Below are 17,027 nucleotides of genomic sequence, written 5' to 3'. Positions count from 1 at the left end.
CTCCTGATGCACTGGTTAGGTACTAGTGGTGAGGTTTGCTTCCTTAATGAATATGACATTCATTATGAAAGCATGTACCAGTTGAGCTTGCAGTGTTCATAAATGGGATACAGTTTTTATGATGGCGATATTCGAAAAAGGATGGCTAAAAGAAAAGTGTTTCCTTGGCTCCTGTCAATGATACTGATTGGAGGTACAGACAAGTATGTGGTTGGATTCCATTGAATAAATGTCAATCTTAAATACATGTCGCTTGCAGGACAGAGTTCTAAACTAATAATGATGAATGAAGACTGGTCCAAGAATTGAAAACATGTTTTCTCAGCAGATTAAAAGCAGACAGAGTAGGTGATAAGGTTTACAGTACCACAGGGAAGATAAGTATGGCTGTTATACAGCACACCTTATCTTACGGCAATGTTACAGGCACGATCGAGTGTTTATCAACAAATGTTTTTAGCAGTGAGGATCAGACATCATGGAATATGACAAACAGAATTACAAATGATGGTGAAAAAGAAAAACGGTACAAAGCTGAGAAGGGAGAAGTCTATGTTTGAAATTTATAGTAAAGGATGTGGAAGGTAAATGGGACTAACTGATGCAGGGGATGGAGGTATCAGATGCACCCTATATCCACCCAAAACCAGTGATAATATACAAATGACATGCTGTGTAAAGAGTTAGTAATGCTGTTCTGGAAATATTAAGTATTTGAAGTACTTAAGATAAATGCAAGCTAAAGGCTGGATAAGTTGAATAGTAACTATTCAAGTATAAATAATTGAAAATCTGTTTCTCAGTGACTAATAACAGCAAAAAAATACTGCATTAAAAACAGAAAATAAATCCTTCCCTCTCTAAAACAATCGAGGTGACAAATTGTTCAAAGTATTTCTCCAGAAACTTCCTTTTGGACATCTGTGGCTCACATGAACTTTGTCAACTGCTGGTAAAATGTTAAGAATTTTTGTGTGGCTTCATGATGATTTTGAGATGAATATTCCCCTGAATTGCCTCAAAAGAGACAAAGGTTTGCAGTGGCACATATGCACATGTACTGCTACAGTGCTGAGTACTGAATACATGAAATCTGCCATGTCCTTACTTGTTGCAGCTAACACCCACAGTTCAAACCAAATATGATTCCTAGTTTGGCCCTGTAATCCCATCACTTTCCAGTTAACTCTTCATTATGATTCCCAGTTTGGCCCAGTAATCCTATCACTTTCCAGTTAACTCTTCATTATGATTCCCAATTTGGCTCTGTAATGCCATCACATTCCAGTTAACTCTTCATTATGATTCCCAGTTTGGCCCAGTAATCCCATCACGTTCCTGTTAACTCTTCATTATGATTCCCAGTTTGGCCCAGTAATCCCATCACATTCCTGTTAACTCTTCATTATGATTCCCAGTTTGGCCCAGTAATCCCATCACGTTCCTGTTAACTCTTCATTATGATTCCCTTCATTATGATTCCCAGTTTGTCCCAGTAATCCCATCACATTCCAGTTAACTCTTCATTCTTTAGAGGACTGTGCACATTTACAGTGCTCTGTGCTGGCTGTCAAAAATGTTAAGTAATTTAATCAAACTTCCTACAATCTTTTTTTTCCTATCCATCCAGAAATGCCTTCAGTCCTAAGACTTTGCTGTCATCTCTCCACCCCCTTGTTTTCCTTTTCATTGGTCTTCATTGTCATGTTTGCATTCATTGCGTTACACTTTCATGTAATAACCACCTCCCCCCCCAATAATCACTTGCATTCAACTTTCAAGTATAAATATTTCCAAACTAGTTGCACGATTGCTTTTCTTATCTTGCAAACATTTTGTAGAAGCTTAGTTTTGTTAAAAATTTGGATGTGAACTATTATATAATAAAAAAAACTTGCTGTTATTTTTTTTTGCACACACAAAAAAGGAACTAAACTGAAAACATACTGCACAAAAACATGGTATCCTAGTTGATTTTTCCATAATGAAAATCAGAATGTATTTAACTATATTGCCAGGTTGCATGCAGATGCCTTTGAACGACTCATGCATGAAGAATAGCCATAAAGCAACAATGTGTATATTTTAAAACGACAGCTGGTGGCAACTGCCATAATTATCAGGACATTTCCACTGCTGGAATAAACTTAACAAGTCTCGTAGTGCCATTAGAGCAAATTACCTATATAATATGTCTTCCATTATAGACACTGACAGTAGTACTGCATTCCATGTCCATTGTTAACTATATAATGTCTTCCATTATAGACACTGACAGTAGTACTGCATTCCATGTCCATTGTTAACTATATAATGTCTTCCATTATAGACACTGACATTAGTCCTTCATTGTTAACTATATAATGTCTTCCATTATACACACTGACATTACTACTGCATTCCATGTCTGTTGCTACCTATATAATATATCTTCTATTATAGACACTGAAGTTAGTCCTGCTTTCCATGTCCATTGTTACCTATATAATACATTTTCCATTATACACACTGACATTAGTATTGCATTCCATGTCTATTGTTACCTATATAATACGTCTTCCATTATAGACACTGACACTAGTACTGCATTCTATGTCCGTTGTTACCTACATATTACTTCTTCCATAATAGACACTGACACTAGTACTGCATTCACTGTCCATTGTTACCTATATAAGATGTCTTCCATTATACACACTGACACTAGTACTGCATTCTATGTCCGTTGTTACCTACATATTACTTCTTCCATAATAGACACTGACATTAGTCCTCCATTCCATGTCTATTGTTACCTATATAATACATCTTCTATTATAGACACTGACATTAGTCCTGCATTCCATGTCCATTGTTACCTATGTAATACGTCTTCCATTATAGACACTGACACTAGTACTGCATTCCATGTCCATTGTTACCTATATAAGATGTCTTCCATTATACACACTGACACTAGTACTGCATTCTATGTCCGTTGTTACCTACATATTACTTCTTCCATTATAGATACTGACACTAGTACTGCATTTCATGTCCATTGTTACCTATATAATACATCTTCCATAATAGACACTGACACTAGTACTGCATTCCATGTCCATTGTTACCTATATAAGATGTCTTCCATTATAGATACTGACATTAGTACTGCATTCCATGTCCATTGTAAGTCAACATTCAGTAAAACAAAACAAAGCTGCGGTTATTTATTTGATACTGCATTGTGGAAAAATGGTATTAACGAGGAGGTGTATCATTATTTTATAAGAATAGGGACAGAAGAAAGTTGTGTCCAGATGTCATGCCCATTATAGCCAATTACTCTTGTCATGTGTACTGCAACATAACTACTGGAACAGCATGACTACATTTACTTAAAGAAGAAAATGTGTTCTGATTGTTACCTTTGGTTTGCCTTTTTCTAGAACGGCTGAAGCAGTAAACTGCAAGCAGTAGGCAGATGATGAGTAATACAGCTGTAGCAGTGATTCCTCCAATAAAATCGTTTCCCTTGCCTAGAAGAGGAAATAGAAGTTTGTATTAGCAGAACTTACAGCAGGTGGACAATACGCTACACACAGCATGATTATTAGAACCCAGCAAGTAGTTTCTGACATAGTGGAAACTGTTTAAGTTCTGCTTATCAGGGCTTCAGATAAGAGAAGTACATAGCCTAAATGTAAGCTCTTGGCCTCATGTAACTCGCAAATGAATTGATACGAATTGCTGAAACACACTGTAAAAGTATAGTGCCTTCTAAGTACCACTCATTAGCAGCCACTATTTCATAAAACTACAAAGGTCTGTGCTCTGTCATTGGTCTGCTGCTGGAGAAGAGGGTGGAGTCTGTATAGACAGAGAATTTAATGTTTGTCAGACCAGTATATGGAAAATCAGTTTTCTTATTCTGTTGCCAGCCAGCCATGTCCTTTGTAAAAGTAGGGCTCACATTGAAAGGCATGCTAATGGGTTGCTGAGCTACGACAGTTTCATAGTTTTTTAGTGGCGTTTGACCTCATTTTAGGCCAGAATGCCTTCAAGAAATGATATTGTAACAGTACCTTCTTAAACCACCCCATCTGTATAATGCTGTCTTAAATGCCCCTAAAGAAACACAATTCCTGATCTAAAGAGGAAGTTTTCTAAAGTAACGACTCTGCGGTGGGAGGACTCAATCCCTTTCCTTTGTTACCGTAGTACAGACCATATATATTTGCAATTTTGAGATCTAGCATTACAAAATAGGTGCATATTTCCAAATCCCTAATTCAGACTTTAACATTTCACCATCTCTAGCCTAACAGGACATGCATCACTTTGTTGATAGGCAGTAATTTATACTGTATAAATTTAGTTTCTCTGACCTTTCATTGTATGTAAAATCTCTTAGCTATGCTAGATGTTTAGAAAGCTGTCTTTGAATTAGGTCTAAATGATCATCTGTTAAGGTATGAAGTACAAAATTGCATGTCATGTATTAAGAACAATTTGGACTTTTCCTCGTCTGTTGGACAAACCCCAAGATTTGATAATGTCAAAAATACTTACATTTAGCCTCAAACTAAATTCACATAAAAGCCTATGTATTATTGGCCTCTACACTCCATCAAACAACAGCATAACTCCCACACATTCTGTTCTGGGAATATAGCAATATAACCCAATAGACTATATTTTAGGAGGCCGTAACATGAATTGGTCACTTACAGATACAAGCAGTCCATTTTACCATCTAGAATTATATGACTTTAGCCTACTTGTTAATACCAAAACCAGATACAATAAACCCTATCAAAGGCAAAGAATACTGAACTGAATTATGACAGCACATTCCAGAAACCTGTCTTACGCAGGCATGCTACCTGATATCTTAAGTGACAACCATCGCAATTGTGCCATAAGAAACATTTAAAAACACCAAAAACCGTGCTGCTACAACGTAGTGCCCTACCCCCAATTCCACCCACCCCCTAACTCATTTCCTTTATAACATTACCACACCCACACCAAACCCTGTCCCTCAGCCAATCACAATTACAAGCACATCACCCCCTCCCCTTCATTTGTTCTCGTATTACACACTCTACACACAGTACCTCCACACTCACAAAGTTGCTGCAGTCCATCCTATCAATATACTATCAAGACCCTACACATTCCACAGGGTTATCTCTATACACTCCTACTACTTCTAACAAACCAAACATGTACTCCCATCAAAAAATTATAATGCTAGCACTCACCATCACAGACTATCTAACCTCACCCTACTTCAACAACATTACAATTCTCAACATACGTCTCCCCTCAACCTCACTTCTAATATTCAGTAACTACCCCTTACTCATCTCACCCTCACTCTTTAACCACAACACCTATGATCTGCACCCCTACAAACTCCTATATTATCAAAGCAAATCTAGGGTATCCCTACAATGTGACTTAGCCTTCTCCAAATACCTCCAAATCATAATAAACATTGTGTCTCACCTACTATGCAGTGGTGATATCAACCCCAACCAAGGTCCAATAACAAGTCCAACAAATCACCAGAATCAGCCTAGAGCCAATACTAGCCTACTTAAGAGACAGTCTGATATTCTAATAATAAAAATCATAACCTAAGAAGCATCCTTAACAAACCCACTGAGCTCCATGCAACCAATGCATTATATGTACCTGACATTATCTTAAAACCACTGAGCTCCATGCAACCATAGCATTATACCTACCTGACATCATCTTCCTCACTGAAACATGCAACCATAGCATTATACCTACCGGACATCATCTTCCTCACACAAACATGCAACCATAGCATTATACCTACCTGACATCATCTTCCTCACACAAACATGCAACCATAGCATTATACCTACCTGACATCATCTTCCTCACACAAACATGCAACCATAGCATTATACCTACCTGACATCATCTTCCTCACACAAACATGCAACCATAGCATTATACCTACCTGACATCATCTTCCTCACACAGCCATGGCATTATACCTACCTGACATCATCTTCCTCACAGAACCATAGCATTATACCTACCTGACATCATCTTCCTCACACAACCGTAGCATTATACCTACCTGACATTATCTTCCTCACAGAAACATGCAACCATAGCATTATACCTACCTGACATCATCTTCCTCATAGAAACATGCAACCATAGCATTATACCTACCTGACATCATCTTCCTCATAGAAACATGCAACCATAGCATTATACCTACCTGACATTATCTTCCTCACAGATACATGCAACCATAGCATTATACCTACCTGACATCATCTTCCTCACACAACCATATCATTATACCTACCTGACATCATCTTCCTCACACAACCATAGCATTATACCTACCTGACATCATCTTCCTCACACAACCATAGCATTATACCTACCTGACATCGTCTTCCTCAAGGAAATATGCAACCATAGCATTATACCTACCTGACATTATCTTCCTCACAGAAACATGCAACCATAGCATTATACCTACCTGACATCATCTTCCTCATAGAAACATGCAACCATAGCATTATACCTACCTGACATTATCTTCCTCAGAAACATGCAACCATAGCATTATACCTACCTGACATCATCTTCCTCACACAACCATAGCATTATACCTACCTGACATCATCTTCCTCATAGAAACATGCAACCATAGCATTATACCTACCTGACATCATCTTCCTCACACAACCATAGCATTATACCTACCTGACATCATCTTCCTCACACAACCATAGCATTATACCTACCTGACATCATCTTCCTCACAGAAACATGGCTTAAACCACACATTATAAATGAAGAAGTACTTCCCCCTGGTTATAGCGTACTACGAAATGACCATCTAGCTAAAAGAGGAGGTGGAGTCGCTGTCCTATATCAGAACAACATCAGTGCTGAACTATTTGACATAGAAATCCCTGCATTTAATAATGAAGAGATCCTACTTGCTAAGGTAAGACTAAATACACAAAAACAGCTAAACATCTTAGGATTATATATCCCTCCAGGAAATAGTGTCAAAACCCTAGAATCTCTTCTCCAATGGACATCAGAAACCCTCCCCCAAGAAACCATTATACTAGGCGACTTCAATATTGAATGGACCTCAATTAAATCACCCCATCTCTTAAATCATATTAACCTGTATGGATTCTCACAGCTTATACAAACCCCTACTAGGGTAGACAAAAACCTCAAAAAAATAATCAATACTAGACTGGATTCTCACCAATCGCCCATCTTCCACCCATAATTTCGGTACACTACCTGACACTCTAAGCGACCACCTCCCAACCTTCTTCATCGGAGACCAAACTGAACTCACTAGAAGTAGCTCTCATAAACACATCGGATACACTACAAACTTCAGGCTAATGACCTTGATACAGCCCTTACACAGTCTAACTGGTCCCTTCTTTTAGCACTTCCTTTAGATGAAGCAGCTGAGTATTTCAAGACTATCTTCTTAGGCATTCTCAACCAACTTGCTCCAACATGACAGATCTGCACTAAAACCATCTATGCCCCATGGCTTACCAAGAGCACTAGGCAACTTATGAAACAAAGGGACAAAGCATGGGACACCTGGTGCAAAAACAAAACCACTCCTAATAGGTGAACATTCTTACACCTGAGAAACACTGTAAATAAACAAATCAGACTAGATAAACAAAAATACTATAGTGAAATTCAAACTAAGCATAATGCCAACCCACAAAAGTTCTGGGCCACTATAAACAGTATTCTCCAAGCAGGTAAATCACCAGCTCCTCATCCAAACATAGACACCACCTCTATAAACACAGCCACCCAATTCAATGAGTTCTTTACCAAATCTATACTAAAGCTGTCAACAGACCCTCACTCCTCAACCCCCACTATAGTATATAACCCATCAGATAACGTTGACTCCTTCACCCTTTAACCTGTACCAACTTATGCCATCTATGGACATCTAACCAAACTTAAACCCACCACTCTAGCAGTAGACAAACTACATACCAGATTCCTGCAAATAGCCACCAAAGCAATTTCCTACCCAGTCTCTATAATCATTAACAGATCAAGATCAGAACAAAAGGTGCCATTTCTCTGGAAAATCTCCTACATTATATCAGTTGACAAAGGGTGCACCTCCACTGACCTAACAAATTACCACTCTATAGCTATACTTTCTCCACTAGCAAAGATGTATCCATGCCGAGATCCTAACACATCTGTTCTCCAACATTCTTAGCATTACCACTGCACTTGTCCATTTTATTAACCTAGTAAATATGCAATGCAACATGACCAACTAATGTCTGCAGTTTTACTTGACTTATCAAATGCGTTTGATGCAGTCTGCCAAACAAAACTTCTAACATCACTCTCAGAATTAAAACTAACTACTCCCACTCTATTATGGTTTTAAGGCCATCTCTGCCAACACCATCAAGCTGTTCAGTAGGAAACCCCCTTTCCCCCGTACTTCCTGTAAAACAAGGAGTACCACAAGGATCAATCCTAAGACCCCTACTTTTCACTATATTTACAAATAATCTTCACAAAGTTACCCTTCTAGCAAACCTGGTTCAATACGCTGATGACTCCACCTTAATCTGCTCTGCCCCCACCCTCCAACAATTTCACATCAAGACCCAAGTAGCCTTTACATCTATCAAAACCTGGCTTACAAACTCCCAGCTAATACTAAATCCTAAAGAGACCCAACTTATGCTCTTTCATCCTTCCAAAGCAGCAGCACCTACTCCCCCGTTGTCTGTTTCTGCATTAGGTAATACCCCTACCTCCCCGTAGCACAAACTAAATTACTAGAGTTCATTACTGACAATAATATGAAATTTTACAAACACATAGCTCATACAGTAACCAATGTCAACATAAAACTAAGTACTCTTTACAGATGGAAAAACTTCCTAACCAACAAGAGTAAAGTTACCCTAGCTCATACCCATCTTCTCTCTACCTTACTGTATGCTTCTCCTGTCCTTATTCATCTAAACAAGCCATTTAAACAAGCTATTGTTATGCTGCAAAAAAATAGCAAAATTCACCACAAACTTCTCCTACCGCACCCAGCACTATCAGGCCCTAAACAGCTTTCCTGGTTTGAACTCCCTAACACCTTAGCTCTAAACCAACTTCTTCTAGCTCATCAAATACAGTACCAACCTGAGAAAACTCCAGTCATACAAGACCGGATCATCCTCTACTCCAATAACTGAGAACTTAGTTCCACTAACAAGGCACTAATCGCAATCTCCAAAAGCCATTACAGCTCTGGTCACACCCTGTATTCTAGGAACATTACCAAGACTTAGAACTCCCTACCACTACAAATCAGGGTGCAATCTAACAACACCATCTACAAAAACAGCTTATTTCCCACCTAAAAAACTCCTGGACATGCAACTGCCTAACATCTGGCTGACGCATTCTAACACCTTTCCCCTACCCACTATCCAACCTCCTCTTTAAAACTCCCACAGATGCACTATATATTATCACACGTTACTTGTAACTGCTTAGCACCTGGCAGACATATTCTAACTCCTTTCCCCTACCCACTATCCAACCTCCTCTTTAAAACTCCCACAGATGCACTATATATTATCACACGTTACTTGTAACTGCTTAGCACCTGGCTGACATATTCTAACTCCTTTCCCCTAACCACTATCCAACCTCCTCTTTAAAACTCCCACAGATGCACTATATATTATCACACGTTACTTGTAACTGCTTAGCACCTAGCTGACATATTCTAACGCCTTTCCCCTACCCACTATCCAACCTCCTCTTTAAAATTCCCACAGATGCACTATATATTATCACACGTTACTTGTAACTGCCTAGCACCTGGCTGACATATTCTAACTCCTTTCCCCTACCCACTATCCAACCTCCTCTTTAAAACTCCCACAGATGCACTATATATTATCACACTTTACTTGTAACTGCCTAGCACCTGGCTGACATATTCTACCTCCTTTCCCCTACCCACTATCCAAGCATTTTAAAACTCCCACAAATGCACTATGTATTATCACACGTTACATGTAACTGCCTAGCACCTGGCTGACATATTCTAACTCCTTTCCCCTACCCACTATCCAACCTCTTTAAAACTCCCACAGATGTACTATATATTATCACACGTTACTTGTAACTGCCTAGCACCTGGCAGACATATTCTAACTCCTTTCCCCTACCCACTATCCAACCTCCTCTTTAAAACTCCCACAGATGCACTATATATTATCACACTTTACTTGTAACTGCCTAGCACCTGGCTGACATATTCTACCTCCTTTCCCCTACCCACTATCCAAGCATTTTAAAACTCCCACAAATGCACTATGTATTATCACACATTACATGTAACTGCCTAGCACCTGGCTGACATATTCTAACTCCTTTCCCCTACCCACTATCCAACCTCTTTAAAACTCCCACAGATGTACTATATATTATCACACGTTACTTGTAACTGCCTAGCACCTGGCTGACATATTCTAACTCCTTTCCCCTACCCACTATCCAACCTCCTCTTTAAAACTCCCACAGATGCACTATATATTATCACACATTACTTGTAACTGCCTAGCATCTGGCTGACATATTCTAACTCCTTTCCCCTACCCACTATCCAACCTCTTTAAAACTCCCACAGATGCACTACATATTATCACACGCTACTTGTAACTGCCTAGCACCTGGCTGACATATTCTGACTCCTTTCCCCTACCCACTATCTAACCTCTTTAAAACTCCCACAGATGCACTATATATTATCACATGTTACTTGTAACTGCCTAGCACCTGGCTGACATATTCTAACTCCTTTCCCTACCCACTATCCAACCTCCTCTTTAAAACTCCCACAGATGCACTATATATTATCACATGTTACTTGTAACTGCCTAGCACCTGGATGACATATTTTAACTCCTTCCCTTACCCACTATCCAACCTCTGTAAAACTTCCAAAGATGCACTATATATTATCACACGTTACTTGTAACTGCCTAGCACCTGGCTGACATATTCTAACTCCTTCCCCTACCCACTATCCAACCTCCTCTTTAAAACTCCCACAGATGCACTATATATTATCACACGTTACTTGTAACTGCCTAGCACCTGGCTGACATATTCTAACTCCTTTCCCTACCCACTATCCAACCTCCTCTTTAAAACTCCCACAGATGCACTATATATTATCACACATTACTTGTAACTGCCTAGCACCTGGCTGACATATTCTAACTCCTTTCCCCTACCCACTATCCAACCTCTTTAAAACTCCCACAGATGCACTATATATTATCACACGTTACTTGTAACTGCCTAGCACCTGGCTGACATATTCTAACTCCTTTCCCTACCCACTATCCAACCTCTTTAAAACTCCCACAGATGCACTATATATTATCACACGTTACTTGTAACTGCCTAGCACCTGGCTGACATATTCTAACTCCTTTCCCCTACCCACTATCCAACCTCTTTAAAACTCCCACAGATGCACTATATATTATCACACGTTACTTGTAACTGCCTAGCACCTGGCTGACATATTCTAACTCCTTTCCCTACCCACTATCCAACCTCCTCTTTAAAACTCCCACAGATGCACTATATATTATCACACGTTACTTGTAACTGCCTAGCACCTGGCTGACATATTCTAACTCCTTTCCCCTACCCACTATCCAACCTCCTCTTTAAAACTCCCACAGATGCACTATATATTATCACGTTACTTGTAACTGCATAGCACCTGGCTGACATATTCTAACTCCTTTCCCCTACCCACTATCCAACCTCCTCTTTAAAACTCCCACAGATGCACTATATATTATCACACTTTACTTGTAACTGCCTAGCACCTGGCTGACATATTCTAACTCCTTTCTCCTACCCACTATCCAACCTCTTTAAAACTCCCACAGATGCACTATATATTATCACACGTTACTTGTAACTGCCTAGCACCTGGCTGACATATTCTAACTCCTTTCCCCTACCCACTATCCAACCTCCTCTTTAAAACTCCCACAGATGCACTATATATTATCACACGTTACTTGTAACTGCCTAGCACCTGGCTGACATATTCTAACACCTTTTACACCTTTCCCCTACCCACTATCCAACCTCCTCTTTAAAGCTCCCACAGATGCACTATATATTATCACACATTACTTGTAACTGCATAGCACCTGGCTGACATATTTTAATTCCTTTCCCCTACCAACTATCCAACCTCTATAAAACTCCGACAGATGCAATATATATTATCACACGTTACTTGTAACTGCCTAGCACCTGGCTGACATATTCTAACTCCTTTCCCCTACCCACTATCCAACCTCTCTAAAACTCCCACAATGCACTATATATTATCACACGTTACTTGTAACTGCCTAGCACCTGGCTGACATATTGTAACTCCTTCCCCTACCCACTATCGAACCTCTTTAAAACTCCCACAGATGTACTATATATTATCACACGTTACTTGTAACTGCCTAGCACCTGGCTGACATAATCTAACTCCTTTCCCCTACTCACTATCCAACCTCTTTAAAACTCCCACAGATGCACTATATATTACCACACATTACTTGTCACTGCCTAGCACCTGGCTGACATATTCAAACTCCTTTCTCCTACCCACTATCCAACCTCTTTAAAACTCACACAGATGCACTATATACTATCACACGTTACTTGTAACTGCCAAGCACCTGGCTGACATATTCTAACTCCTTTCCCCTACCCACTATCCAACCTCCTCTTCAAAACTCCCACAGATGCACTATATATTATCACACATTACTGGTAACTGCCTAGCATCTGGCTGACATATTATAACTCCTTTCTCCTACCCACTATCCAACCACTTGAAAACTCCCACAGATGCACTATATATTATCACACATTACTTGTAACTGCCTAGCACCTGGCTGACATATTCTAACTCCTTTCCCCTACCCACTATCCAACCTCCTCTTCAAAACTCCCACAGATGCACTATATATTATCACACGTTACTTGTAACTGCCTAGCACCTGGCTGACATATTATAACTCCTTTCCCCTACCCACTATCCAACCTCTTTAAAACTCCCACAGATGCACTATATATTACCACACATTACTTGTAACTGCCTAGCACCTGGCTGACATAGTCGAACTCCTTTCTCCTACCCACTATCCAACCTCCTCTTTAAAGCTCCCACAGATGCACTATATATTATCACACATTACTTGTAACTGCATAGCAGCTGGCTGACATATTGTAACTCCTTCCCCTACCCACTATTCAACCTCTTTAAAACTCCCACAGATGTACTATATATTATCACACGTTACTTGTAACTGCCTAGCACCTGGCTGACATATTCTAACTCCTTTCCCCTACTCACTATCCAACCTCCTCTTTAAAACTCCCACAGATGCACTATATATTACCACACATTACTTATCACTGCCTAGCACCTGGCTGACATATTCAAACGCCTTTCTCCTACCCACTATCCAACCTCTTTAAAACTCCTACAGATGCACTATATATTATCACACGTTACTTGTCACTGCCTAGCACCTGGCTGACATATTCTAACTCCTTTCCCCTACCCACTATCCAACCTCTTTAAAACTCCCACAGATGCACTATATATTACCACACGTTACTTACCAACTCACTGCCGCCTACTCCCCCCTGCCCCATCTATACCCACTAACTCTCCCTAGACCAAGTTGAAAAGCTTTCCTTTAAAATGTCGATGTACCTCATATGAACGTGTCTGTATTCTCTTCCTTTTTTAGTTTCCTTTCTCGTCTTCAGTACATCATCGAGATTATCTACTAAACATACTGTATGAACAACAATCACATGTTACGACCTGCTATACTTTTATCTACTAAACATACTGTATGAACAACAATCATGTTACGACCTGCTATACTTTTATCTACTAAACATACTGTATGAACAACAATCACATGTTACTACCTGCTATACTTTTATCTACTAAACATACTGTATGAACAACAATCACGTTACAACCTGCTATACTTTTATCTACTAAACATACTGTATGAACAACAATCACGTTATGACCTGCTATACTTTTATCTACTAAACATACTGTATGAACAACAATCACGTTATGACCTGCTATACTTTTATCTACTAAACATACTGTATGAACAACAATCACATGTTACTACCTGCTATACTTTTATCTACTAAACATACTGTATGAACAACAATCAAGTTACGACCTGCTATACTTTTATCTACTAAACATACTGTATGAACAACAATCACATGTTACTACCTGCTATACTTTTATCTACTAAACATACTGTATGAACAACAATCACGTTACAACCTGCTATACTTTTATCTACTAAACATACTGTATGAACAACAATCACGTTATGACCTGCTATACTTTTATCTACTAAACATACTGTATGAACAATCACATTACGACCTGCTATACTTTTATCTACTAAACATACTGTATGAACAACAATTACGTTACGACCTGCTATACTTTTATCTACTAAACATACTGTATGAACAACAATCACATGTTACTACCTGCTATACTTTTATCTACTAAACATACTGTATGAACAACAATCAAGTTACGACCTGCTATACTTGTATCCACTAAACATACTGTATGAACAACAATCACATGTTACTACCTGCTATACTTTTATCTACTAAACATACTGTATGAACAACAATCACGTTACAACCTGCTATACTTTTATCTACTAAACATACTGTATGAACAACAATCACGTTATGACCTGCTATACTTTTATCTACTAAACATACTGTATGAACAACAATCATGTTATGACCTGCTATACTTTTATCTACTAAACATACTGTATGAACAATCACATTACGACCTGCTATACTTTTATCTACTAAACATACTGTATGAACAACAATTACGTTACGACCTGCTATACTTTTATCTACTAAACATACTGTATGAACAACAATCACGTTACTACCTGCTATACTTTTATCTACTAAACATACTGTATGAACAACAATCACGTTACGACCTGCTATACTTTTATCTACTAAACATACTGTATGAACAACAATCACATGTTACTACCTGCTATACTTTTATTTACTAAACATACTGTATGAACAACAATCCGCGTTAACCTGCTATACTTTTATCTACTAAACATACTGTATGAACAACAATCATGTTACGACCTGCTATACTTTTATCTACTAAACATACTGTATGAACAACAGTCACGTTACGACCTGCTATACTTTTATCTACTAAATATACTGTATGAACAACAATCACATTACGACCTGCTATACTTTTATCTACTAAACATACTGTATGAACAACAATCACATTACGACCTGCTATACTTTTATCTACTAAACATACTGTATGAACAACAATCACGTTACGACCTGCTATACTTTTATCTACTAAACATACTGTATGAACAACAATCACGTTACGACCTGCTATACTTTTATCTACTAATCATACTGTATGAACAACAGTCATGTTACGACCTGCTATACTTTTATCTACTAAACATACTGTATGAACAACAATCACGTTACGACCTGCTATACTTTTATCTACTAAACATACTGTATGAACAACAATCACGTTACGACCTGCTATACTTTTATCTACTAAACATACTATATGAACAACAATCACGTTACTACCTGCTATCCTTTTATCTACTAAACATACTGTATGACCAACAGTCACGTTACGACCTGCTATACTTTTATCTACTAAACATACTGTATGAACAACAATCATGTTACGACCTGCTATACTTTTATCTACTAAACATACTGTATGAACAGCAATCACGTTACGACCTGCTATACTTTTATCTACTAAACATACTGTATGAACAACAATCACATTACGACCTGCTATACTTTTATCTACTAAACATACTGTATGAACAACAATCATGTTACGACCTGCTATACTTTTATCTACTAAACATACTGTATGAACAGCAATCACATGTTACTACCTGCTATACTTTTATCTACTAAACATACTGTATGAACAACAATCACATGTTACTACCTGCTATACTTTTATCTACTAAACATACTGTATGAACAACAATCACATGTTACTACCTGCTATACTTTTATCTACTAAACATACTGTATGAACAACAATCACATGTTACTACCTGCTATACTTTTATCTACTAAACATACTGTATGAACAACAATCACATGTTACTACCTGCTATACTTTTATCTACTAAACATACTGTATGAACAACAATCACGTTACAACCTGCTATACTTTTATCTACTAAACATACTGTATGAACAACAATCATGTTACAACCTGCTATACTTTTATCTACTAAACATACTGTATGAACAACAATCACGTTACGACCTGTTATACTTTTATCTACTAAACATACTGTATGAACAACAATCACGTTACGACCTGCTATACTTTTATCTACTAAACATACTGTATGAACAACAGTCATGTTACGACCTGCTATACTTTTATCTACTAAACATACTGTATGAACAACAATCACGTTACGACCTGCTATACTTTTATCTACTAAACATACTGTATGAACAACAATCACGTTACGACCTGCTATACTTTTATCTACTAAACATACTATATGAACAACAATCACGTTACTACCTGCTATCCTTTTATCTACTAAACATACTGTATGAACAACAGTCACGTTACGACCTGCTATACTTTTATCTACTAAACATACTGTATGAACAACAATCATGTTACGACCTGCTATACTTTTATCTACTAAACATACTGTATGAACAACAATCATGTTACGACCTGCTATACTTTTATCTACTAAACATACTGTATGAACAACAATCATGTTACTACCTGCTATACTTTTAATTGTATGTCTAAACCA

The 17,027-nt window shown here is 38.2% G+C and overlaps 1 protein-coding gene across 1 annotated transcript in view; it reads right to left on the bottom strand.

Annotated features, from left to right (window-relative positions):
• The window catches only part of LOC122817548, a 490,005-nt gene that overhangs the window by 51,043 nt on the left and 421,935 nt on the right, over positions 1–17,027 (bottom strand). The window contains exon 4 of the mRNA XM_044090583.1: positions 3,408–3,518. Within this exon, the coding sequence (XP_043946518.1) occupies positions 3,408–3,518 (111 nt within the window). The remainder of the gene's footprint in view (positions 1–3,407; positions 3,519–17,027) is intronic.

This window comes from Protopterus annectens, chromosome 13.part0 (genome assembly GCF_019279795.1).
Source record: "Protopterus annectens isolate FY-2018-M chromosome 13.part0, PAN1.0, whole genome shotgun sequence".
NCBI classification, from domain to species: Eukaryota; Metazoa; Chordata; order Ceratodontiformes; family Protopteridae; genus Protopterus; species Protopterus annectens.
Note: the sequence above shows the minus strand (reverse complement) of the source record. Positions and strands in the feature narration are given on the sequence as shown.